Here is a 26,678-nt window from a genome sequence, read left to right as displayed (position 1 = left end):
AATAGTAATAATAATAATAATAATAATAGTAATAATAATAATAATAATAATAATAATAATAATAATAATAATAATAATAGTAATAATAATTATAATAATAACAATAATAATAATACTATTAATAATAATGATAAAAATTCTAAAGTGAATACTTCACCGAACGTCTAAGTCACGACCTCACGGCTGATAGTAGGATTAATCGAGCGTCTCCGCAGAACAAACAATGACGATCCAGCTTCGTGTTGTGACACAGTGGCCGTATCCTACACGCGACCTTGTAGATGCCACTTGTAGTTGACTTCCACTCGCTCGATCGTATGGTGGTCCGTGCTGCTAGCGGGGTAACAGCGGTGCGGGAGAATTATTCTTGCTGATATATCAGCTGCGTATCGGATCACTGGCGGGGTAGCCTGCCCCTACCAGTGTGCAGAAGATGTTTCTGCCGATAAACTACCGGCTATTGTTATCGCGCAGCACAAGAACTAATCGACAAAAAAACACCCGTACGATAACTCGTGTGAAAATTGACCTTTATCGCATTCTAAAAAACTTACGTTGTTTACCCTGGTGTGTGGTTTTCCACACATACAACATTTGAATTTGTTTTGGACAAGAAATAACTTAATTTTGCTCCAAACATATTTTTTTCATTAAGTGCTTTTATACCTGAAGCTATAGGTACCAATTAATCCTGTTTCGAAAATCGAATAAGGTGTGTATGTGTGCGGAAGTATGTGTATGTGTGTTTATTTTCATTCTTACGACCAATATATCTCGATTTTCTCAGTATCGGCTGAACCGATTCGATTGTTCTCTGTCGCGTTTGAAAGAGCTTAAAGTCTAGTTAGTTGATGGTAAATATCGTTTTGATCCGAAGGTTTTTTCAAAAATGGCGTAACAAAATGTGATCAGTTTATATGGGAACTGATAAACTAATTGATTTTTTTTAACGATTTGACTGAATTTAGAAATGTATATAGGTGCATTCTTGTGATTCGCAACATTTTAAATAAATAAATTTCGCCAAAATCGATCGAGAAGTTTTCGAAAAAAAATCGGAACAAAATTCATTTGTGTGGTTTTCCACACAAGGGTGCGATGAAGGTTAATGTATGCTCATTAGAAATCAGGTTCATCCACCTCTTTTGACAGCAGTGGATAAATCATCCAAATTTTTAGCTGTCACCCGTTACATGGTGTCGACGGTGTCGACTTAAGCTTTTTCACTCATATTTCATGTGCAAAAGAATACGAAATCTACCAGGAAAGGTTCCACGTTACGCGCGGGACAAAATCCGTGTTGTATTATGCTGATATAACGTTGACAGGCCGCAAATAATGCATCCTTGATAATGGTCTTGGACGTTTTAGACTCGACACCCAAGGAGGTCATACCCCTATCATTCGCAACATTACATTTATCACCCCTTTTAAAAACTGTAAACATGCACGAATTTTCCCAAACACTAGAAAGCGTTCCTGTTGAAGCGATACGTTAAACAAACATGTCAATAGAACCACTGACTACCCAGAGCATTGCTTTAGAATAGGAATAATGTCAGGTCCGGGTAAAAACGACATTTTTACTCTGTTGCTGATGAGACAGATTGCTTGTTTATTCAAAAAATATGCTAAATTGACTGATCTCAGGTGCTACTGTTGTATTTAGTTAGCATATAGCATTATTTTTCTGACAGAACTTTCTGTTTTTTTTTTCTTTTAGAAATGCCGTTCACCCACTTCACGCGGTTCATTTTCGAATCGCAGTCGACTGGCGGAGCTGGACGAGGGCGAACTTTTCATGGAACTAATACGGGACGTAGCCAATGAACTGGATATTGATGTACTGTGCCATAAAATTCTAGTCAACGTCAGTTTGCTGACACACGCAGATCGAGGCTCGCTGTTTCTAGTCAAAGGACCGCCGAACGGCAAATATCTGGTGGCTAAGCTGTTTGATGTAACTCAACACACGCGTAAGTATGAGATTGGTCTCTCTGTCTGTCTACTCGTGTAATGACGTGAGTTGACAAAGGGATTAAGGGTTTTCAAGGCGAATCAAAATATTACAAAGGATGCACTCACTAAAACCATAGACTAAAGAAACATAGATATCCAAGTTGGAATTCGCTGCATATAATCTTAAGGCAACACTATGAACTTGCCATCTGTAGGCCGTTGGGTGAGCTAAAGCATATCCACACGGAAAAATATCATGGTACTTCTTATCATGTCAGTGGTGAGCTTGACCAGATTCGTACACCCAGAAAAATATATGTTACTTTCAATCGGATTTGTACGGCGGTTTTCAGTCGACTATCGAATATGGTCTAGATGATATGGTCTGGATGACTTGCAATTTCAGTCACAATACTAAAAATAAAAAATAAAAATAAAAAATAAAAATAAAAATAAAAAATATAGTTGGCTCCGTAATTCGTATTGTGCCGTGTCAAATAAATATTGTGTGAACAAAAAAAAACAACACTAAAAAGTAAATCTTGCGTAATTTTTCAAATTAGTGTGTGTTACAATATGTAAACATCTCATAGATACTCTAATCAAATTGACGAAGGTGACGAAGAGGAAAAATAGCTTAACATTCTTTTGATTTACTGAACTATAAAAAGGTGCAGAAAATATTTAAGTACACAGAAGAGGTCAGTAATATTTTTTGCTGAGCTCGTCTAGTGAATGTAATTAAACTGTATTCCGACAGAAAAGTAAACCAACGTCAGCATTCTTTCATAAAATTACAGAATGGCCAGTTAAATTTCAAATTTATCGAAAGTGACCGTAATGAAAATTACCGAACAATTAAAACGAAAATGATCATTCTGTGCCGAACACGCATCAGTACTGGACGTGTTTGGTGATCGGTCCGATAGAGTATAAAACAAAAGACGTGTGAACAAGTGTTGGCATTGTTTGCCTGGTCGAGTGAAATAAATCCGGGTTCAAGGTCGTGCCTTTGTGCAACTGTTTCGCATCGTGACTGCCAGCTGGTGCGTAAGCCGATTTGGCTGCTGGCTGGATTGTGCTACAGCAGTGGACGAGACACAAACGAGGAAAAAGAAGAAGCCATCAGTGTCAGCGAGTTGTATCGCTGTGTGGAGTGATCTCACACCTGACTCGCTGCTGGTGGCTGTTTGGTGCTGCTGTATTGGTGCTGCTGGCTGTAACGGCTGCTACTTCGAACGATTGGACAACCAACCTTACTGGAAGGGAGAAATAAAAAGGTACGTGTTCTTGTCAGCGCTAGTGCGCTAGACTTAGCGCGATGGATGTAGATCCCTCGCCTCCCGCGCCACCATCCCCGAACCCCTCTGACCCTGACCCTTCTGTTACCCCCTCCCCTGTTCATTCTTCAGTCCCCCCTCGCCCCAGGCTTTACCCAGACGGAGCCCAGGGCAGCTATACTGTTTATTTTCGGCCAAAGGCAGGACCGAAATCGAAAAAGTTGAACCTCTTGCAGATTTCTAAAGACCTGACGAAGGCGTACAAGGGCGTGACCGAAATTTCCAAGGTCCGGCCTAACAAGCTCCGTGTCGTGGTCGGTAACCTGAAAGAGGCCAACGATATAGCTTGCTCTGAGCTCTTCACACGCGAGTATCGCGTTTACATACCCGCACGAGACGTGGAGATCGACGGTGTCATAACCGATTCGAGTCTGTCCGTCGAGTGTATACTGCAAAGTGCCAAAGGGTGCTTTAAGAACAAAACGTGTCCCGAAGTAAAGGTGCTCGACTGCAAGCAATTGCGGTCAGCATCGATCATCGGTGGCAAAACAGTATACACTCCGTCAGACTCGTTTCGAGTTACGTTCGCCGGGTCTGCACTACCAAGCCACGTCTCGATCCACCGGGTTCGTCTCCCTGTGAGGCTCTACGTGCCCCGCGTCATGAACTGCCTGAATTGCAAGCAGTTAGGCCATACAGCCGCCTACTGCTGCAATAAGGCACGTTGTGGCAAGTGTGGGGAGTCTCATGCGGAAGATTCTTGCAGTGTTAACGCTGAAAAGTGTATTCACTGCGGAGAAAATCTGCATGAGCTCTCGACATGTGCGGTGTACATGCAGCGCAGGGATAAAATAAAACGGTCTCTCAAAGAGCGTTCAAAGCGTTCCTACGCTGACATGCTGAAGAAGACCGTTACCACTTCTCCCGTTACTTCGAACCCCTTCGATCTGTTGTCCTATGATGAAACCGATTCTGACGATTCACCAGCGGGAGCATCTTACGCCAATCCTGGGGAGTCTAGAAAGAGGAAAAATATTTCCTCTCCTAAACTTCCCAGAAAAGGTCCTAAGATTTCTCAAAGTGAAATGAAAGTTACAAACAAACCAAACAGTGCTGCGGGAAAACCGAAGCAAACTCCTCCTGGGCTGGCAAATTTAAAGTCCCAGAAGGAGTTCCCAGCACTGCCAGGAACATCTAAAACCCCAGTTGCTCCTTTTACACTCCCAGTTGATGAAACAAACTCTGGATTAGTGAAATTTTCTGACATTGTGGACTGGATTTTTGAAACTTTCAATGTACCCGATCCAATTAAAATTTTTCTTACAGCATTCCTCCCAACAGTTAGATCATTTTTGAAGCAGTTGACTGCCCAATGGCCTCTCCTTGCAGCGATTGTATCCTTCGATGCCTAATTCAACTGCGTATATGAAGGATTCTATCTCTGTCTTACAGTGGAATTGTAGAAGTATTTTACCAAAAATTGATTCGTTTAAAGTTTTGATAAATAAAAACAAATGCGATGCATTTTCCCTTTGTGAAACTTGGCTTACTTCAAATATTGATCTCAACTTCCATGATTTTAATATTATTCGCCTTGATCGAGACACCCCATATGGAGGAGTACTTTTAGGGATTAAAAAGTGCTATTCTTTCTATCGTATTAACCTCCCCTCGATTCCAGGCATCGAAGTTGTCGCATGTCAAATGACAATATAAGGTAAAGAGCTTTGTATTGCCTCAATATATATTCCCCCCAGAGCACAGGTTGGGCAACGGCTGCTCTTTGATTTAATAGAACTTCTTCCCTCGCCACGTTTGATTTTGGGAGACTTCAACTCTCATGGCGTGGCTTGGGGTTCCCCATACAATGATAACCGCTCCTCTTTAATCTATAACCTTTGCGATGACTTCGACATGACTATTTTAAACAACGGTGAAATGACACGTATCCCGAAACCTCCAGCGCGCCCAAGCGCTTTGGATCTATCCTTATGTTCGACGTCGCTACGGTTGGATTGCACATGGAAGGTAATCCTCGATCCTCACGGTAGCGACCATCTGCCTATTCTTATTTCAATTACTAACGGGTCAACTCGCATGCGACCAATTGACATTCCGTATGACCTCACACGAAATGTCGATTGGAAGTTATACGAGGAAATGATTTCAAAAGAGGTCGAGTCGATTCAACATCTTGATTCTCGACGCCGCGTTGCAAGCCCAAACGAAGAAATATCCCGGCGTAACGATCAAAGAACGGCCTCCCACTCCATGGTGGGACCAAGAGTGCTCCGATGTCTACACGCAAAGATCCGACGCGTTTAAGGCCTACCAGACGGGAGGTATACCTGGCGACTATTTACGGTATTCGGAGCTTGATACCAAGCTTAAAAGCTTGGCTAAAGCAAAGAAACGTGGATATTGGCGTCGGTTCGTGAACGAGACGTCGAGGGAGACATCGATGAGCACTCTTTGGAACACAGCCCGAAGAATGCGGAATCGCGTAACGGTCAACGAAAGCGAGGAGTCTTCAAGTAGGTGGATATTTAATTTTGCCAGGAAAGTATGTCCGGACTCTGTTCCTGAGCAAAATATTGTTCGCGATGCGTCTCCGGGCCACGACGCGATAGAATCACCTTTTACGATGGCAGAATTTTCAGTTGCCCTCCTGTCCTGTAAAAATAACGCGCCTGGATTAGATAGAATCAAATTCAACTTGTTGAAGAATCTACCCGGCAATGCCAAGAGGCGCTTGTTGAACTTGTTCAATAAGTTCCTGGAGCAAAACATTGTACCGCAGGATTGGAGGCAAGTGAAGGTGATCGCCATCCAAAAACCAGGGAAACCAGCTTCTAATCACAACTCTTATAGGCCGATTGCAATGCTATCCTGTATCCGGAAATTTATGGAAAAAATGATACTCCGTCGTTTAGACCACTGGGTCGAATCAAATGGTCTACTATCAGAAACTAAATTTGGCTTCCGCCGTGCCAAAGGGACGAATGATTGTCTTGCGTTGCTTTCAACAGATATTCAGCTGGCGTATGCTCGTAAAGAACAAATGGCGTCTGCGTTCTTGGACATTAAGGGGGCTTTTGATTCCGTTTCTATTGACATTCTTTCGGGTAAACTTCACCGACAAGGATTTTCTCCAATTTTGAACAATTTTTTGCACAATTTGTTGTCCGAAAAGCACATGCATTTTACGCATGGCGATTTGGCAACTTTTCGTATTAGCTACATGGGTCTTCCCCAGGGCTCATGTTTAAGCCCCCTTCTTTACAACTTTTATGTAAATGACATCGACGAATGTCTGGCAAATTCATGCACGATAAGACAACTTGCAGACGACAGTGTAATCTCTGTTACAGGAGCCAAAGCTGCCGATTTGCAAGGACCATTGCAAGATACCTTGGACAATTTGTCTGCTTGGGCTTTACAGCTAGGTATCGAATTCTCTCCGGAGAAGACTGAGATAGTAGTTTTTTCTAGGAAGCATGAACCTGCTCAGCTTCAAACACAATTAATGGGTAAAACGATTTCTCAGGTTTTGGTACACAAATATCTTGGTGTCTGGTTCGACTCTAAAGGCACCTGGGGTTGTCACGTGAGGTATCTGATGAAAAAATGTCAACAAAGAGTGAATTTTCTTCGTACAATAACCGGACAATGGTGGGGAGCCCATCCAGGAGACCTTATAAGGCTTTACCAAACAACGATATTGTCTGTTATTGAATACGGGTGTTTCTGCTTCCGCTCCGCAGCAAACACACATTTGATCAAACTGGAGCGAATACAATATCGTTGTTTGCGTATCGCCTTAGGTTGCATGCAGTCGACTCATACGATGAGTTTGGAGGTTTTAGCTGGAGTACTACCATTGAAAAACCGCTTCTGGAGCCAGTCTTCTCGTATTCTAATCAAATGTGAGGTCTTGAACCGTCCCGTGATTGAAAATTTTGAAAGGTTAATCGAACTTAATTCTCAAACCCGTTTTATGACATTGTATTTCAATCACATGTCCCAAAATATTAACCCTTCTTCGAATATTCCAAATCGTGTCGACTTATCAAATACTTCTGATTCTACTGTGTTTTTCGATACATCCATGATAGAAGAAACTCGTGGAATCCCGGATCATTTACGCGTGCAGCAGATCCCTAAATTTTTTTCCAATAAATATCGAAACATCAACTGCGACAATATGTACTACACTGACGGATCACTTCTTGATGGGTCCACTGGCTTCGGTATCTTCAATAACAATTTAACCGTCTCCCATAAGCTCGATAATCCTGCTTCTGTTTACGTCGCAGAATTAGCTGCAATTCAGTACACCCTAGGGATTATCGAAAAAATGCCCACGGACCATTATTTCATCTTTACGGACAGTCTCAGTTCCATTGAGGCTCTCCGATCGATGAAAGATGTTAAGCACTCTCCGTATTTCCTGGGGAAAATACGGGAACATCTGAGTGCTTTATCCGAAAAATCCACTCAGATTACCTTAGCGTGGGTCCCTTCTCACTGCTCGATACCGGGCAATGAGAAAGCGGACTCTTTGGCTAAGGTGGGCGCAACAAACGGTGATATTTATGAAAGACCAATTGCCTTTAATGAATTTTTCGCACTTGTACGTCAGAATACGATCATCAGTTGGCAAAATGCTTGGACCAGAGGGGAATTGGGAAGGTGGTTACATTCCATAATCCCCAAAGTATCGACGAACCCGTGGTTCAAGGGGTTGGATGTAGGTCGGGATTTCATTTGTGTGATGTCCCGGCTTATGTCCAATCACTATAGATTTGACGCGCTCCTCCGTCGTGTTGGGCTCGGGGAAAGTGGTATCTGTGCCTGTGGTGAAGGTTATCACGACATAGAGCATGTGGTTTGGTCATGCCCTGTACACCGTGACGCCAGGTCTAAATTAATAGCTTCCCTGCAGGCCGAGGGTAGACAGCCGGCTGTTCCTGTTCGTGATGTCTTGGCGAGCCGTGACCTTTCCTACATGTCCCTTATATACGTTTTCCTGAAATCCATCCACACCCCAGTTTAATTCTATTCCCTTCCGCCTACATCCAACAAAACGACAAGAACACGTTTGAACCTTAAGCACAAAACCAGCAACCAGACCCCGCACAATAGAACCAGGACCCAAGGACTACGAGCCTCTGTCCCAAATCACGACATCGTGGCTCAGCAGAACGAAACCATACATGCCATTCGACGATTATCAGACGACCATTGAACAACAAAACACTGATTGGAAATCCCATGCTAGTTTTAAGTTAGACTTAATTTCAGCTCGTAGTCGGCAGCGAGGATAAAAAATTTGCTTTAGTTTTTAAGTCATCAGATATAATTGGCGCCGTTAAACATTAAATTGTATTTGTGCCGTGTCAAATAAATGTTATGTGAAGAAAAAAAAAAATAAAACGAAAATAAGTGTGACTAGTCATCTTTGGTTATGCTTAAAACATATTGTTAAAACGACTATAAACGACTAGTCATACTATTATCGGAATAAATATTTCATACCATGGTCATCTCATACATTGACAATTTTATCATTTACTCTTTTAGCCCTGTTGTAATAAATTATTATTATTATCTAGACCATATAGATTTGTCTGTTAAAAACACCGCACAAATCTGACCAAGCCCAAAAAAATAGCAACTACCTTAATATTTTTCTGTGTGTGCGCGTAAAATGTAGTTCACCCAACCGCCATCATACTCGGAGTGGCGCCACATTTTTGTTGCCCGTATTGTTGGTTGAGTTGGATATCTATGTTTCAATAATCTAAGCTAAAACTCACACATCTGCTCGAATTAGCTTGCGTGATATTGACCAAGCTGGTCCGAAAGAAAGGGTAATTAAACAGCCATTAGAATGATGTCACATTCATTGCGTCAATAACACAACTCGTACTGGCCGACTTGAAATTTGTTAGTATGTGGGAGAAAAAAAGGAAAAAACGGAAATCCTTGTTTACCATGAGAACACCACATGACCGAACATATTTTAAATGCTGCACTGAGTTTGTATTTTTACCTTCGTTTCAATATTCTTGCAAAGGTTTTGCATTCATAAAATTTGGGAGGTCTCTTCAAAGTTACATTTCAACTGTTCGCTGGCATACCAGCTGAGAAGACAATCGTTATGATTGGTTGCCTGCCATGATCGCACGCAATTGACATTGACACACATTTGTCGAGGAAAACCGTCGAGATGAAAGCAAAATCAATATTCGCCCCATGCGAAACTAGATGAAAGACCAAGCCAATTTTCGGTCTGTTGTTACTGTACAGTAGTCTGGTCAGAACAACTGGCTTTTATATGCGACTTATTTTACGTGTAGAAATGTTTTTCGGCAATTTGAGAATAGGGCAAACGAACCCTAACGCAATCGTTTTTGACGTTAATTAAACTTAGGATACTAGACTTTATACACGGAACAATATTGCACTCCATAGTAACTACCGAAAATGTATGTCTTGGTTCCTTACAGCACTGGATGAAGCTGTTCGCAGAGCCAAAAAGGATGAGCTGATCATTCCGTTCGGGGTAGGCATCGCGGGTACGGTGGCCCAAACGAACGAAACTATTAACATTAAGGAGGCGTACAAGGATCCTCGCTTCAACAGCGAGATCGACCAGAAGACTGGCTACAAGACACATATAATCTTGTCAATGCCAATCTGCAACTACGAAGGACAGGTGATTGGAGTCGCTCAAATAATCAACAAGACTAATGGTAAGAACATGAGTTGAGCTCATCTTTCTTCTCAAGTACCAACCGACATATAACATAGGAATTAGTTTGTTTTTTTTTTGTATCAAAATTTTTATCAGATATTATTTAATTCGAAAATTGGCAGCTCGAAAATCGTGAAGTGTAGAATATAAGTTAATGTAAAATACCGAATACAATCACGATGACTTTAATTTGCTAAGAAAAGTCGAAAAAATCGAAAAAAAATAAAGTTCAATTTAAAGGAAACACGTTAGCATCCAAATGTGGTTAAAGTCGTTTTGTCATATTTCGAATAATCGTCTTCGAGGAACAAGCCGTCATTCGATTGTCCGTTGCTCTCCAGTTATTTTTGTACACCAAGAAACTTGAAATCCCAAAGAAATCTTCGGTTGGACGTCGCTGAGACAGATTCGTTGGGTTACGCAGGTTAACGTATTTTAGCCCACCCGGAACATTTTACGCATTTTACCTAATAAATTCAAAGAATATTAAAATAGCGGGGGCTAGTGTGGTTGGTAACGTCTCCGCCAAGCACGCTCGACGCCTGGGTTCGTATCCCACCGCCGACATAGGTGTCGATTGTTGTGAGGTGGCGTGATCCACTCACAACCAACCCAACTGGTCTAGATTCAATCCTAGCCGACACCGGGAGATTTCCTGAGGCGAAAAATCTCTGGGATCACGCCTTCCATCGCATGAGGAAGTAAAGCCGTTGGCGCCGGTCCGTTAATAAACGGGTCGTGAGTTAGGGTCCTGGGAGTGGAGTCGCCTCCCTGGTCGTCGGTGATTGGCCACAACAGTGGCGGAACTAGACCGACGGAAAATAAGCGAGAATAAAAAAAAAGAATATTAAAAAACTATGAATGCACCATTGAAATAACATAATTAGAAATCATTCTATATTATAGTTTACGGCAAAACATCGATTCTTGGTAGCATTATTTTGATTTAGTTTACACATATTCAAAATCATGCCTGAGTCAACCCAAAGTCAACAGGAAGTGGAAATGTTTAAGTCATCTTCAAAAAGCTATTGCAACAAATAGGTATGCTATTAAAACAATGCATTGTTGTAGGTTTTTCTTCGTTCTCGCAGCAATCGATTGAAAAATCTTCTAAGAATCTACCCAAATGCAGATAATTGTAATTTTATTATTAGAACTATTGTACTATTGAAAATTGTTAAGAGATATGGAGAGAGATGGAGAGGGAGAAAGAGATGGAGAGGGAGGGTAAATGAGGGGTAGAAAAAGAGAAATAGTGGGAGAGAGAAGAGAAGAGAGTTGATGAGAGAAGGAGAAGGAAAGAAGGTGAGGGAGATAGAGAGGGAAAGAGAGAGAGAAAGAAAGAGAGGGCGAACGAGAGAGAGGGAGAGTGAGTGAAAGAGAGAGAGATAGGGAGAGAGAGGGAAAGAAAGAAAGAGAGAGAGAAAAGGAACTTACAGCTGAAGAGTTTAAAAAGGAAAGAAATTATTTTCAATTGAAAGTGGATTAACTGCGTCACTATCATCCCATGAACTCTTCTGCTGAGCGAAAAACTCTTCTCCTGAGCGTAAAGCGCTACGATGCTTGTAAAACTTCTTCCTCAAATTTATCTCAAACGCTTTGAATATCTGACGGAAAGCTCAACTTTAAATTTGTCTAGCAATACTTGTCATTGCGTTACTTCAATATTGGTTGCGCCCCATGCATTGAACTGTTCGAAGCTCGATTTCGAAAAGTGAGCTAAATGGTGAGGTAAACTTATTGTTTACCTGATTTTTTAAATGTGTTCTTGAAGCATTTTTTCAGCTTACTAATTGTGGTATTAAATATAAAAACAGTGGTTGAACCAGCCAAAACTGAAAGCCTCTCTAATAAAGAAAGAAAAATAGTGGTTGCGCACTTACTCAAAAACACGATTTTATGTTAAAATTCAAGATGGCGGCCAATTTTGTGTACTTCAAATAATAGTTTTATCGCAGAGAGACGTCCAAACTGAGTTCCAACTTGTGTCAAGTTTTTAACATTAGCAATACACTAGTGCTACCAGTGACGCCAGCCTCGTACACTTGCGAAAAAAAAATATTTTAGTACTAAAGCCATGCAGTGCAAGTGTACAAGTGATTTAAAACGCACTTATCTTTGAAAATTTACATGGAATTTCCGATCAATGTTGGTTTGGCTTGAACTTTTCTTTGTCGTCTGTTTTATCATTTCAAGAACGAACTAACGCAAATGGTCTGTCTATATTTAAGTTGAATGATGACAATTGCAGAAAATCTTGATATACTCCATTAAAAGGATGTAAAGTCTTAATTAAAGACAGCAGAATTTCGAGCTTCATACTCATGTCTGCAACCAGTGAATATCAGTATGAATAGATTTTTTCCCAGTCGCACAGCAGCAACATGCAACACACAACAGTGCAAACTGTTGTGTTTTTCTCATTTGCTGTTGTATTTTTCTCATTTTTTCACTACTTATTATCAATTTACACACATAAATTTCCTTGTTGAAAGACCTCGCATCACCAGTGACCTGGTTTCAGCTAGAGATCCTCATATACAGAAACACATAGGAATGATAATCATTCGGCGCAAAGTTGTTACTGATACAAATACACTATAATAAGAATTGACGAGTTGTTCGTTTACTTTGACTAGAAGCAATCAAATGATTAGTCGGTCCTATATTTACATATGCTACACTCTACATACAGGGTGTTAGGGAGCTCACTTAAAATTCTTTAAGAGGTGATAGAGAACCCTATTTGAAGAAAAAAGTCCTTCTACGCATGTGGCCAAAATTTAACTACTGCAGAGTTATTCAATATTTTCAGTTTTCGATTATGTTTGCCTCGAACACAAGAAGTGTGATAGCTAGCTGAATTCTGTTGGCTTCGTTGGAAAGCTGACAAAATTTCGTAATCAATCGTGAACGTCGAATTAAAGAGAATAAGAAGTATTTATAAAGGAACAAATGTGAAATTAAATGTTTTTGAAAAATTAAACTGCAATTTTCTCTCTGAAATGTGTGATTAACATGGGTTTTGTTGTTAACTAAATTAAACATTGAAGTCTACTCTACAAGTTGGACTCCGACACAATGCATCTTACTTTTTAGTTTAGCTACTATTTTACTTTTAAAGTAATATTTTTTTCGTGAGGGAATTAGAATTACGTTGTCCATTGATGTGAACTTTTGTAGCATGAGTAAGTAATAAACTGCGTGATTATTCAGTATTGTAAGATTCATTATTGGGTTGTTTAGCTATATTAGTCTTCATATCCTGCATTTTTTGAGCAGAACGTGATTTTTGAAAATTTTCTATCGTTGTCTTTCAATTTTTTAATCACAAATTAAAACTGCTCGAAATCGCTACAATGACAGTTTTCCCATACTGTCATTGTAACGATTTTTATTCTTTATTAAAAAATCGAAGAACAATGATACCGTGCTGGATCGAAATCCGTACACCTAAGCACATGATAATTTTCGACGGTCAATATAAAATCAATAAATCACATATTGCTTTAAACTGACATGTTTAGTTATAGTTCTACTTATATTTTATCACTATTTTCAAGCAAAATGGATAAAATTGCTCCGAAACTCGAAAAAAATCATGTTTGAATAGAATATGTTTTGAATCGAAATCCGTACAAATTTTTTGTCTGAATCAAAACCCGTACACTATTGAATCGAAATCCACACACACGCGATATAGACTGGATCAAAGTCCATACAACAATAAATCAGCTCCGTATAGATATAGAAGTACAAAAATGAACATCTTTTATTTATAATTTATCTTTAAATTAACGAATAAATATATTTTGAAGATCAATTGGTTCCTAAAGTTTCACACGGTTTTCTAATTTTTTATATCAGCTGAAATAGTGCAATTTTCGTGGCGTTTCGTAGTAACCGGAACGCCGGAACCTCTCGAAGCTTCCCGATACGACTTTCCCTTGCGCACCTCAGTCACAGCTCGTTTGAAATTGTTTGTCGTATATTTATACTTGTTTTCTTCCATTATATGCTGAAAACAAGAAAAAAGTTTAATAATATATACATGATACACACGCTGTACGGATTTCGATTCAAGCAAATAACAAGAATCAAAATCCGTACGGCACAGTTTTCGTTGAATAAATACAATTTACACTATGTACCAGACAATATACAGCTCGAAAATGACAAAGACTTACTTTTTCCATCAATTTCAAAAAGATTCACAAAGTAAAACACTCATATCCCACTTGAAAATCGTTTTTATCTGAAGAACGTTTCCTTAGTAAATTCTCTAATGATACAACGAAATGACAACTGAGCCGATACACGATTGATTTTTCATTTTTAATATTTTTATTTCATGGCCTACTGGCGCATAGTTTAATTTAACAGAAGGCCAACAACTGAACGGATATGTACATGTAATTATTATATGAATTTTCATTTTTATAATGCTTGAAACTGAAGAAAAACATCAAGGTGTACGGATTTTGATACTGTACGGGTTTCGATCCAGCACGGTATAGAATTTAAAAAAATCTCGTTTTGCTCAGAAAATTACACTCTATTAGCTGAAATATCAAAATCAGAAATGAAATGAATAGCTAGACAACATAACTTTCTGCTCCACTGTGTGTGTCAAGCATTGATCTAGTATGCAGTGCATGCTTGTACAAGACGTCAACAACGCGTAGAAGGATTTTTTTCATCAAATCTCTATCACCCCTCGAAGGATTTTAAGTGAGCTCCCTAACACCCTGTATATATGTTTTGCTTGGAAAAACTCTAAAACAACTACTCTGGCAATGGTTTCCTCGATTTTTTTCAGCTAGTTCCCCGTAATCTTTTTTAAGGTTTGATAATGATTTTTTATCGAATTGCAAGATAATTTTTGTTCTGCGATAAACGGTTTATGAGTAGGTAGTTTTGGAGTAAGTGATGATCGGAAAATTTTAATTTTAGTTTTGTTCATTGAACTATACACATTACCCGCTTAAAACGAAAATACTGAGACCCATCCTACCATTTCGCGCGATATTATTTCCTCCTAATAGGAACATAAACTGAACTAAAAAATGATTACTCCCACAGGATCGCCTGAGTTTACCGAACGGGATGTGGAAATATTCCGACGATATTTAACCTTCTGCGGAATAGGCATTCAGAATGCTCAATTATTTGAAATGTCCGTCCAGGAGTACCGCCGGAATCAAATCCTTTTGAACCTGGCGCGAAACATTTTCGCCGAGCAGAACAATTTGGAGTGTCTGGTGACTAAAATCATGACCGAAGCTCGGGAGCTGCTCAAATGTGAACGCTGTGCGGTGTTTCTACTAGACCTCGACTGTGGCGAAGCGGTAGGTAGTGTTAATTGTTCTGTTGTGTAGCTTTAATTTCTGTTCAACTCTATATCCTTTCCCTTACAACTCCTGTAGAATGCATGCTTAGATCTGGAAAATAATCAATATCGGTTGAAGGTAATTTCTCGTCAGATAAGCAGTCAACGCACTGTGTTGGCACTGTTCATTCATGCCAAAGCACTGAATCGTTACAACTATGGTTAGTTGACATACGAGAGCATAACATAATGCAAGCATATCTGGCTGCAATCTTTCACGTACAAAGTAACTGCACGTGATAGCACTCCATTTCGAATTTAAACTTCATAAAATGCAAATAGATGCAGCACAAACGCTTAAGATCGTATTTTTTAAGGATTATTTTTTACGATGTCTTTACCTCTTTGGATTTACCTACATTTACTCTAGGGAAAAGTGTATTTTATCGAAAATTGGTCTTTTATTCTGATTTATTCAGTTTTTGTGTTTGTGTTTTGTGAATTGGACGTAGGAGTGTTTAATACTCGTTTGTAACGAGAGCTTCAGGAGTAATCCATAATTTGCAAGTTCGATTGACGAGTTGCAATGAAGCACGAAACTGTGCCTTTCGATAGTTTATACATTCTATGAGTGAATAGCATTGTATATAATTCAGTTTATAAACACACACGAACAAAAGGTTCAATTCCGCATTCCGCTGACAAAGAGTTCAAAACGCTCTATTCTCACAATACTTCATCTTGTGAGAGGCAAAATTACGTTTCTCACAGTCACATCGTGACTCTATAGCTACTTAAGCGACTATAAGAATCGCTGACGAGAAGAGATTGCGAGAATTCAACCGAAAGTTTTCGCGGCGTGCGTAAACAAAAACAAAAAGGGGAAGGTAAACAAAATGCGGACTTTGCATTATTCGATCGAAATTTATTAAGTCTAGTGGATAAGGACGAAAACAGCTCGAATTCCTGTTTCTCAGAAAAGTATAGATTTATGTTGAAGTAAAATTATCTGCTGCAGTGCAGCTAAAAGTATTTCGATAAATCGAAATTATAAGTTGGAAAAATAAAGTTGATCAAAAAGTTTTTGCGTATTCTAATGACTGTTTAATTTTTAGTCTGTATTGCTGTTACCTAACTGGCTAACACTGGTAATTATTTCCAATGCATATTACCGACAGTCATGTGTTTTACTTGGAAAGAACTAGTATAGAGTTGGCCGTAAGGCCAAAATCAACTTCTATAAAAGAACATAGAGTGCAGTTACGTATTCATGTGATCAATCAGCAACAACGACTTAATAAAAAAAATCGTTTTCCACTTCCCGTAATTTCTACGACTGCCTGCTTTCTTGGCAAGTGGTTCATTATCCTTTTCATACGATAAATCCACCTAGGTTTAATCTACCATCACCGCAATAGGGCACATACAATCAATTTTCGTTTCTTGACGCTCTTGTCTAGCAACTATATCTAATTAAAATCCTATCCATCTTCTCTTTTCTTACTTTGCCTCCACATCCTCATGTATATATATATATATATATATATATAGAATCACCTCGAACGGATGTTGGACAGACCGGAAAAATCTTATCAAACGATGCCCCGTCGTACCAGCCACAGTGTCGACGTTGAGGATCTCATCAAGCAGCAGGTTATATCAGATTTCTAATTTTATTTGTATCGTTATACATTGATAATATGAATTAAATGTTTTAAACCCGATTAATGACTGGTATTATAGAAATCCAACACGGCCCGCTTCACGATGATTTTCGAGTTGGGCAGCAACAGTCAATCGGCGGCAAACATTTCCCGTCCCTCCGTGAATGATTTAAACAGTTCAACGTTGGCCCAGATTGCTGAATATGTGGCCAGCACCGGCGAAACGTTAAACATCCACGATGTGAATGAGTGGCTTAAGGGCAAGCCAATTTACTATCCCCCGCAGCAGAACCAGCCGCCGTCTGCAGCAACCGTGAATGGAGCCGGTGAAGGTCAGGGTTCGACAGACGAGCTCAGCGCTAAAACCATCCTCTGTATGCCGATCGTCAACGGTCAGCAAACTGTGATTGGTGTCGCTCAATTAATTAATAAGGTTTGTGACCACATCCAGAAGCACAACGGGGCTATCCCTGTCGTGACTGTGCTTTTAAAGCGGTTATCTGAATACATGTAATTTCTTCTCGTTATCGCCACTCGCAGGAAAACGATTTACAATTTACAAACTGTGATATTTCAATTTTCGAAGCATTCGCCATCTTTTGTGGATTAGGAATCCACAACACACAGATGTACGAGAGTGCCTGCAAGCTAATGGCCAAGCAAAAGGTAGCCCTGGAGTGTTTGTCCTACCATGCCACGGCACCCCCGGACCAAACACTCAAACTAGTTAATGATACCATTGCGCCAGCTGAGGAGTATAAGCTGTACAGTTTCACTTTCATCGGTGAGTGAAATGCGCTTTGTTTGTGTACATTAGATTTAGCAATACTTTGTGTGCTAATCGTTTTCGATTAGCTGCTTTAGGTACTATAGCGGTTGGTGTCATGGGCACGTGTGTTGTTACACAATGTTAAACTCACGTTTTGTATCGATTTGGGATATCAAAGTAAGTGATTATAGTGGTGTTACAGCCGCATGAACGATTACTATAACAGATATCAGTTTTACATTTATTTCCGTATGACTATACTATGCATAATATATAATAACCCTAATGGAAGTTCGACATAATTGTTATTGAAAATCAAAACTATTTTTAATTTAAGCCATGATAATTGATTATATGTTCGCAAAAATAGAGAACCATTGCGTTGGATATAAATGTTGAGTTTATTGAATGATGGGTATAGCAGACGACAGTACCTGATCGCTTGTTACTCATAAAGTGTATTGGAATTGTATCGAGAACATACCGTCAGACGGGGTCGGGGAGACTGTGAACCAAAACATGTTTTGTTTTATTCTTTTGTGTATAGACTGTTCCGAAAATTATAAATACATCTTCTTTCTTGAATAAAACAAAAAATACAGGATTTTTCGGGTCATATTATTCTGAAATATAGATAATAAGTGTTTTCTTTCCAGTTGCAATTCAAGTTGGGATTATTTTTCGTAGGATACGCGAGTTCTCTAACATTTCTCTTAACAATACTCATAAGCTTTTGCACAGTGTGTTCTTCGACCATTTTTACCACTTTAAGCCAATCTATTTTAAATTTTTTAACATTGTCCGCTAGTTTAACATATTTCCTCAGCTTTGCCTTGGTCAAAGCCCAAAATGTTTCAATAGGGCGAATTTCAGGGCAGTTTGGAGGATTCATCTCCTTTGGGACACATGTGACATTATTCGTTTTATACCACCCTAGTGCATGCTTAGAGTAATAGCAGGAAGCAAGATCGGGCCAAAAGATTGGAGGATTGTTATGCTGCTTAACCATGGGTAACAACCTTTTCTGCAAACACTCTTTCACGTAAATTTTACCATTCATTGTGTCATTCGTAATGAATGGACAAGATATTTTCCCACATTCACAAATGGCCTGCCAAACCATTACCTTCTTGCCGAATTTTTCGGTGTAAATGGCTTTCACTGGTCCAGGGACATCCTTTCCCTTCGGTGATGTATAAAATTGCGGTCCTGGCAGAGTCTTATAGTCCAATTTTATGTAGGTTTCGTCATCCATGATAACACACCCCATTTTTTTGGTTAGAAGTTTGTCATAAAGCTTCCGAGCTCTCGGTTTCACAGATTCAGCTTGTTTTGGATTTCGTTTTGGCTGCTTCTGCTTCCGACGGGTCTGCAGACCCATTCTTCCCTTGGCACGCATAACGTTACTCGCCGAGGTTCCAAGCTTTCTCGCCACATCTCGTACTGATACTGAAGGATGCCGCTTGTAGTATTCCTTAACCTTTTTGTCCATTGTGGGATCAACAGGCCCGGGTTTTCTACCACGTCTTGGGGCATCAGTAAATGTGCACTTTTCACAATACTTCCGCAATGCGGTTTGAACTGCTCCGACATTTATACCTTCTTCTCTGGATAATTTTCTTATAGAAAGACCACTCACGGTGCCCCATTTGTGCATAATTCGCTTTCTTTGCTCGGGAGAAAGGCCACGCATTTTCAAAATTTCACACTAAATGTTAGAAAAAATGACAGCATCTGTTTCTTTTGGATGTAAACAACAGGACGCAACCAACGTTTGGTTGAATACTGCACGTTATTTGAAATGACGGTTGATCGTAAGTGTATTTATAATTATCGGAACGGTCTATAGCTGAGCACTTGGATGCACATAAAGGATAAAAAATATGCCCTAGATATAAATTATGGTTTTTTGAGATTTTTTTAGTACAAGTTACTGGTAAACACAGGTTTCGCCTTAGAGCTCAAACTGGAAAGAATGAAAGATTATACCCTTTTAGCTATTCGTATGAACCTTAGTGTCCGAACAATGATAACTTTTACAGAGACGTGAATGAGTTTTCCTGTAAACTAGAAACTACGTAACTTAGAAACGACCAACCAGGTGAGCATTTACACTGCGGCCTTTTGTCACACTTAAGCATTCACTAGAGGTATTAAAATTCACATCAATGGTGAAAAAGCCATAATCTTTTTAGGGCAACTTTTTTTCGCTTATGTTTGGTTGCTTTTGCTACACTAGGCATCGCAGTCCTAGTAGTACAGCACGCTGAAACAAATATAATGCTATTAATCCAGAGAATAATGCGAACCATGGGTATAGACCGCATCTAAAGGGAGTACAGGTCGGACTCGATTATCCGGAGACTCGATTAACCGGAATTCGAGTATCCAGAATTTTAGACTCGATTCTCCGGAATTTTATTTTTTTGGTGTTCGTTTTCAATTTTTTATCCGAAATTTTACCTTTACCATCCCTTCTGGCATATTTGTTACCATTCATGTCATTTCTGGCATGTTTGGGGCATGTTTGGGACATGTTCGAAATAAGTGAAAAAAATCAATGTCCAATTTATTTTTTTATGCTTCTCAAGAAATCACCTCTTTTCGCCTCAGAAATAATTTCTGGTTACGCCACTGATTTTAATATTTTTTCTTTGATTCGATTATCCGGAAAACTCGATTATCAGGAATGAAATGTTTTTTTGATGTTCCGGATAATCGAGTCCGACCTGTATATATTGATATTACAAAAATTCACATCAATGGACAACATTAAAAAAAATAAAAACGGGGGTAAACGCCCAACGAAAACAATAGCTAGGAGCTGCGTGATGGGGTTTTACAATCCTTTGGGTTTTCTGTCTTTCTTCACGATACACAGTAAAATAATTCTTCAACATCTTTGGCGCAAAGGCTACACTGTAAATAAAAATCACGTCGAAGTAAAGTGATTTGCTGTTGAATTTACACTACTTGCCTAACATTTCAGAGTTGAATGAAAATCTTTTGAAATATATTAATGCAAAGAACGATGAAACCAACAGCGAATCACTTTATTTTCTGTTGTTATGTTCATCTTTGTTGATATGCCTATGTTTAAGATACGGAATGTCGGTCAGTTGGATAATTATATAAATTCAGAAAAAATCAAGAGACTCCTTTTTATTTTAGATTTTTCATATATATTTTATTTGAGATTTTTAATTTAATAACAAGATGATCCTAGAAATGATCCCTGTCACTGTATCGATGCAATGGATTTCAGGATCTGTAAAAGAGTCGTTTTATTGTTACTTTAATTTAAATGATTCAATAAAACTTACGTTCAAATAAATTTTTGATCTCTGAGTGAATGTGCTTCTTGCATCGTTCGCCGTCGTCACTATTTTTGTTTCGCTTCATTGTTTTGACGTTTGTCAATTGGAATTACAGCCGTAATTCAATTGATTGGAACAGTGGTGATAATACAAAAGATATTCATTATAATATGATGGTGATTTCCATTAACCTGTTTTCAACGCATGATCATTTCATTGGAAAGTGTTAATCTTCAAGAAATCAACACTAAATCACTTCAACTTGCAGTGTGATGTGACGAATTGAGTCAAGTGCAAAAACACTTGAAGTAATCGTGACATTTTTTTATAGTGTACGACTGAGATGCAGAAATCGACCGATGTTGCCAGATGTCGGCGAAATCCAGATTCTACAGTGTTATATTGGAAATGCCCTTGTCTACTGACGCCAAATCTGAGAGGAGCGGTGATCAACGAGGTCGTTCAAGTTTATGTCAATATATCCTGCGCCGCTCAATTGTCAATTGATCCCCAGATTAGAACTTATGGCGGCATTGCTTGATGCTCGAATGAACCAAACGAATATGAGAACGCAATCGCTGCATATCCTTCGCTGTATATTCTGGACCGACTTTCGCACAGTATGCTCTTGGCTGCAATCTGATCAGCATAATTATAACACTGGTTACGGATTGACGATGGATATCAACCAAATGAAACGACTAAGTGAAGCCATGGCCAAGCGCTGCAAAGCAATAGCGAACGGTTCTGAGGCCCGTCAGTTTCATATCTTTCAGAAAATAACGCAGCATAACGTTGATTAACGCCGTCTACAATATTCTCTCCCAAATTCCGCTCCACCATCTTTCTCATTAGCAAAAGGATTCGTAGGGTAGTACCAAGCGGGCTTCACAGAAGCACGCGCTGCTACGGATCAAATTTTCACTCTCCGAATCGAGTGATTTGTTGCGTGTGCGTATCGGGGACACTGTCAAATCCCTTCGAAGCGCGCATAGAGTTGAGGCAAGGAAATGGACTATCCTGCACGTTGTTCAACATTACTCTTGAGAGTGTAATCCAACGAGTGGGCATCGAAACGAGAGACACGATTTTCAGCAAAGGCTAACTTACCTTACCAGTCAGCTCCAGGCCGAAGTGTCCCTTGCTGTTCGAAGAAGACGTCTTCATTCGGTCCATGGCATTTTCACTCGGTTGTCGTCCGACATTCTTACGACACGCCCAGCCCACCGTAGTCTCCCGATTTTTGCCGTTTGAACGATGAGTGGTTCTCCCAGCAGCTGATGCAACTCGTGGTTTATCCGCCTCCGCCATGGTCCATCTTCCATCTGCACTCCACCACAGATGGTACGCAGCACCTTCGGTTCGGAAACTCCAAGGGCGCGTCGGTCCTCCACGAGCATAGTCCGGGTTCCATGACCGTAGAGCACTGCCGGTCTGATCAGTGTTTTGTAGATGGTCAACTTCGAGCGGAGCGTCCTCCGGAGTCCAAAGTAGGCTCGATTTCCTGCCATAAGGCGTCGACGAATTTCTTTGCTGGTGTTGTTGTCAACTGTCACCAGTGACACGAACTCGTCTACCACCTCGATTTCATTACCGCTAATATGAATCCGTGGCGAGAGGAACTTCTCTGGAACCTCTTCCTCTCATGTATTTAGTCTTAGATGCGTTTATGGCCAGTCCAATTCGTCCGGCTTCAGCATTCAGTCTGATGTATGTCTTCGTCATCTTCTTAAGCGTTATGTGCTCGACAAAAAAAAAACACCCTCACATGCCCGACGGGGTACCCGGGTACCTACAAATTGAAACTTTCGTAACTTTGACAATTTGCATCCGATTCTAATAGTTTTAGTATCCGTTTTTTCTCGGAGATATGTTTCGGAACAGAGGATTTTTAGGTATATTGGATAATATTATTGGTATAATTACAATTGATACCTCATATGAGTACTCCCAGAATCGGGATGATGTCCAGAGACCTGCAAACGACCTTATTGGCCATTTTGAATATCAAAATGGCGACTTCCGGTTTGTGGAAATGAATCAAAATTGACCGAATGCTATCGAATATGGGTATTTCCGGGATTAGAGGATTAGACCTAGAAACCCGAAATCAACTCCAAACATCATTTTGAAATTCAAGACGACAACTTCCGGTTTTTGGAAAACAGCTGAAATTGACCAAATACCACCTCATATGAGTAGTTCCAGAATCAAAATGATGTCTAGAGACCACAAAACGACCCCAGAGGTCATTTTGAATTCAAAAATAACAACTTCCTGTTTCTAGAAATTAAAATATAACCAAATACCACCCAATACGGGTATTTCCGGCATCAGGATGATGCCAAGAGACCGGAAACCATCTGAAGGTACCATTTTGAACTTCGAGATGGTGACTGCCGGTTTCCGGAAAACAGCACAAATTGACTCAATATTATCTTATATTAATACTTTCGGGGGGGATGATATACAGAGACCTGGAAACAACCCTATCGGCCATTTTAGATATCAAAATAGTAACTTCCGGTTTCTGAAAAAAAAATAAAAAATTGCCGAACTCCACCCAAAACGGCTATTTGCGGAATCGGGATGATTCCTATAGACCGGAAATCAATTTCACACGCCATTTCGAAATTTATGATGGTGACTTCTGGTTCGTCTAGTCTCGTTTTGGGGTCTCTGGGTAGCATCCCGATTACGAAAATATCCATATTCGATGGTATTCGGTCAATTCTGGTTCTCTTCCAGATGCCGGAAGTCATCATTTTGCAATCCGAAATGGCGTCTAAGGTCGTTTAACAGTTCTGAAAATGATATGTGACGTTGTATTATTTAAAGTTTTCCTATGGTCACTAGAAGCCCCAGCGAAATCTGTTCCGGAAGGACCATTTTGAGGGCACATCACTATAACATTCAAAACCATGAAAATGAAAGTAGTTTTATGGACTTTGGAAAAATAGTTGTAAGATTCTGTTGAAATGTTCATGAAATTTTTCAGTCTCGAAAAACCAGATTTCCGGCAATGAGAAAGTTTTTCGAGGCACCGTTGACTCTGAATTCAAAGAAGAGAAGTTACTGAATCTTTTGGTGCTAAAAGTATAGAAATCGGATAAAAATTGTCAAAGTTACAAGCATTACAATTTGTGGGTACCCGGCCCGAAAAAAAAATTACGATGTATAGTGCGGTGAGAACAGTAAACGGACAATGTTTTTTATAGTAACCATAAAAAACATGGTATTTTTACTGTAAACTTGCAAACGATTTTTGTCATTACCATGTTTTAACAACGTTTTTCTTTGTTGCATCTACCGCCGACAATATTTTTACCATGAAAAACATTGTCAGTGACTTCTAAATGTATAGGGAAAATGCCTGAAAAAATGCTGTTAAGATACATAACAACCCCCCTTTTTCATTGTAAAAATGACAAAAACAATGCCTTTTATTGTTCTGGACAATGATATTGAATGTAAAATTGATGTTTCTACAACGAAAAACGTAGTTAAATTATGGTATAACTTTGTACAAATACAGCAACTTTTAAGGTTGTTTTGATGTTATTTTTTTTCGGGGGGTACCCCGTCGGACATTTAAATGGTAAAAAAATTCAACTCCACCCCATTGACCCCCCTGTAATTATAATAAAACAAGTGTTATCAAAAGTTGCCTTCTAATGAACTTTGAGATGTCACTGAGTTTTATCACTTTTGATTGCAGTGAACTAGGTATGAAATTTCGTCTCAAGAAACCTAAAAAGGTACCCGGGTACCCCGTTGAGCACATAACGGTTATGGGTTCGTGCTACAATATCAATGTCATCGGCGAAGCCAAAGAGTTGAACAGACCTCCTCAATATCGTGCCATTCGTGTCGATACCAGCCCTACGTATCACACCTTCCGAAGCGATGTTGAATAGAAAGCACGATAATCCATTACCTCGCCGTAACCCTCTTCGAGTTCCGAAGGGACTTGAGAGTGTCAGCAAAGGCAGTCAACCCATAGGTTTCGCAGACGACCTCGAAGTTATTACGAGAAACTTTGCGACGGCGGAAGCAATCTACGCCAGATCAAAAGGCTAGGGGCATTGAACTAGAAATAATTGCGTCGCAAACCAAGTATGAAAGGAAGAAGCTCGAGTGAAACCAACATTCGCCTTCCACGGACGACAATCATGGATGGCGATGCTCCTGAAGTAGTAGGTTACTTGGGACCAAATAATAAATCTGGGTGCTTTTATATGCATAATGTATGAAATTATTGAAATTTTCGTCTTGTTTTTAAATTGAATTTACTCAAATTTAAAAAATAACATATTTTTAAAAATTCCTCCATTTATAGAGTCAAGTATGCCCTTCAAAATAAGTCCAAGAGATATCTTTTATGTTTGCCTTAAAAAAGAATGACATACAAATGAAAAATGCATATTTTTTGATGAAAAATATTAATAACTTTGAGTAAAAGTGAGATATTTACGATGTCAGCATTGTAAATTGTTTCTCTTAACAAGCTCTAAAAGTCGTTCAAAGACAATTTTGAGATGAAACTTGAAATACAAAAGTTAGAGCGTAAAATGTATTTTTCAATATAAATATAAAAATTTTAACTGCCGTGTGTGCAGAGCACATGGATAATTCAATTGGTGGTAATCTTGCCGTGGGATGTGTTGGGAAACGACAGAAAATCGAAAATTACTTGTCAAAAGTCAATGTTTTGGCGGGAAAAATTGATAGAAACCTAGTTATCATAAAATAAAGTCTGCTGTAACATATAAAAAATGAAGGTCTGATGTTGTTTTAAAAATTCAGTGCGAATTTCAAAGGTATAGTGGTACAAAATATGAATTTTAACGGCAAAAACTCTTATTTTAGAACATAATTGAACATAATCAGATAGCCCAGTAGGATTGAGAAATAGCTACCTAGTGTCTTCAGCAAAGTTTTTTGTTATGTTATTTTGAAAAAACTTTGCCAAAGACGGCGATCAAAATATTGATTTCTAGAGAAAATATATTTTTTTTATCTCACTTGTAGGGGGATTCATCACCGATCTGTTAATGTCTAAAGAAGGGTCTTTTTTTACTCTAGAAAGATCTAGAAGACAGTATTGCTCTAAAATGTAACGTTTATGAGAATGACTTTTGACCACCTTTTTTCATTTCTGGACCACAGTGCGAAGTGTCGCGAGGATGCCGAACGATAGTGTGGTTAAATCGGTTCTCTTCAAGGACCCCACCGCACAGTGTTTTATTTTGCTGATTTCGTGCGCAAAATTAATAGCGTCTTCAAATTTGATTTTAGTGATATACTATATTCGGAAAAGTTTCTATGAATTTTATTGTGCTTCTTTTAGAATGTAAGATTGAGTGATTAATTCACCTATTAGTAATATAAAAATTTATTTTTTCAGAGCAGTGAGATAGACAGCTAGTGTCTTTGAAAAAGTTGTGGCAAAAGGTTTTACTATCAACTTTGTCGAAAGTGTCGGATTTCTATCTCTTATGTTAAAAAAGATATAAAAAGTTTTATATGCAAAGTACACTCAAATCATAATTTTAAATATAACTTTTTCCTGGATTTTTTACATATTTTATACCTTC

At 39.2% G+C, this 26,678-nt stretch overlaps 1 protein-coding gene across 13 annotated transcripts in view; it reads left to right on the top strand.

The window, feature by feature from the left end:
- The window catches only part of LOC129718648 (cGMP-specific 3',5'-cyclic phosphodiesterase), a 178,739-nt gene that overhangs the window by 120,663 nt on the left and 31,398 nt on the right, over positions 1 to 26,678 (top strand). For all 13 annotated transcript variants that reach the window (XM_055669638.1, XM_055669630.1, XM_055669628.1 and 10 more), the window contains 6 exons: positions 1,724 to 1,976; positions 9,752 to 9,997; positions 15,085 to 15,350; positions 16,883 to 16,984; positions 17,075 to 17,428; positions 17,536 to 17,779. In XM_055669638.1, the coding sequence (XP_055525613.1) occupies positions 1,724 to 1,976; positions 9,752 to 9,997; positions 15,085 to 15,350; positions 16,883 to 16,984; positions 17,075 to 17,428; positions 17,536 to 17,779 (1,465 nt within the window). The remainder of the gene's footprint in view (positions 1 to 1,723; positions 1,977 to 9,751; positions 9,998 to 15,084; positions 15,351 to 16,882; positions 16,985 to 17,074; positions 17,429 to 17,535; positions 17,780 to 26,678) is intronic.

Source organism: Wyeomyia smithii, chromosome 1, assembly GCF_029784165.1.
Source record: "Wyeomyia smithii strain HCP4-BCI-WySm-NY-G18 chromosome 1, ASM2978416v1, whole genome shotgun sequence".
In the NCBI taxonomy this organism is placed as follows: Eukaryota; Metazoa; Arthropoda; class Insecta; order Diptera; family Culicidae; genus Wyeomyia; species Wyeomyia smithii.
Note: the sequence above shows the minus strand (reverse complement) of the source record. Positions and strands in the feature narration are given on the sequence as shown.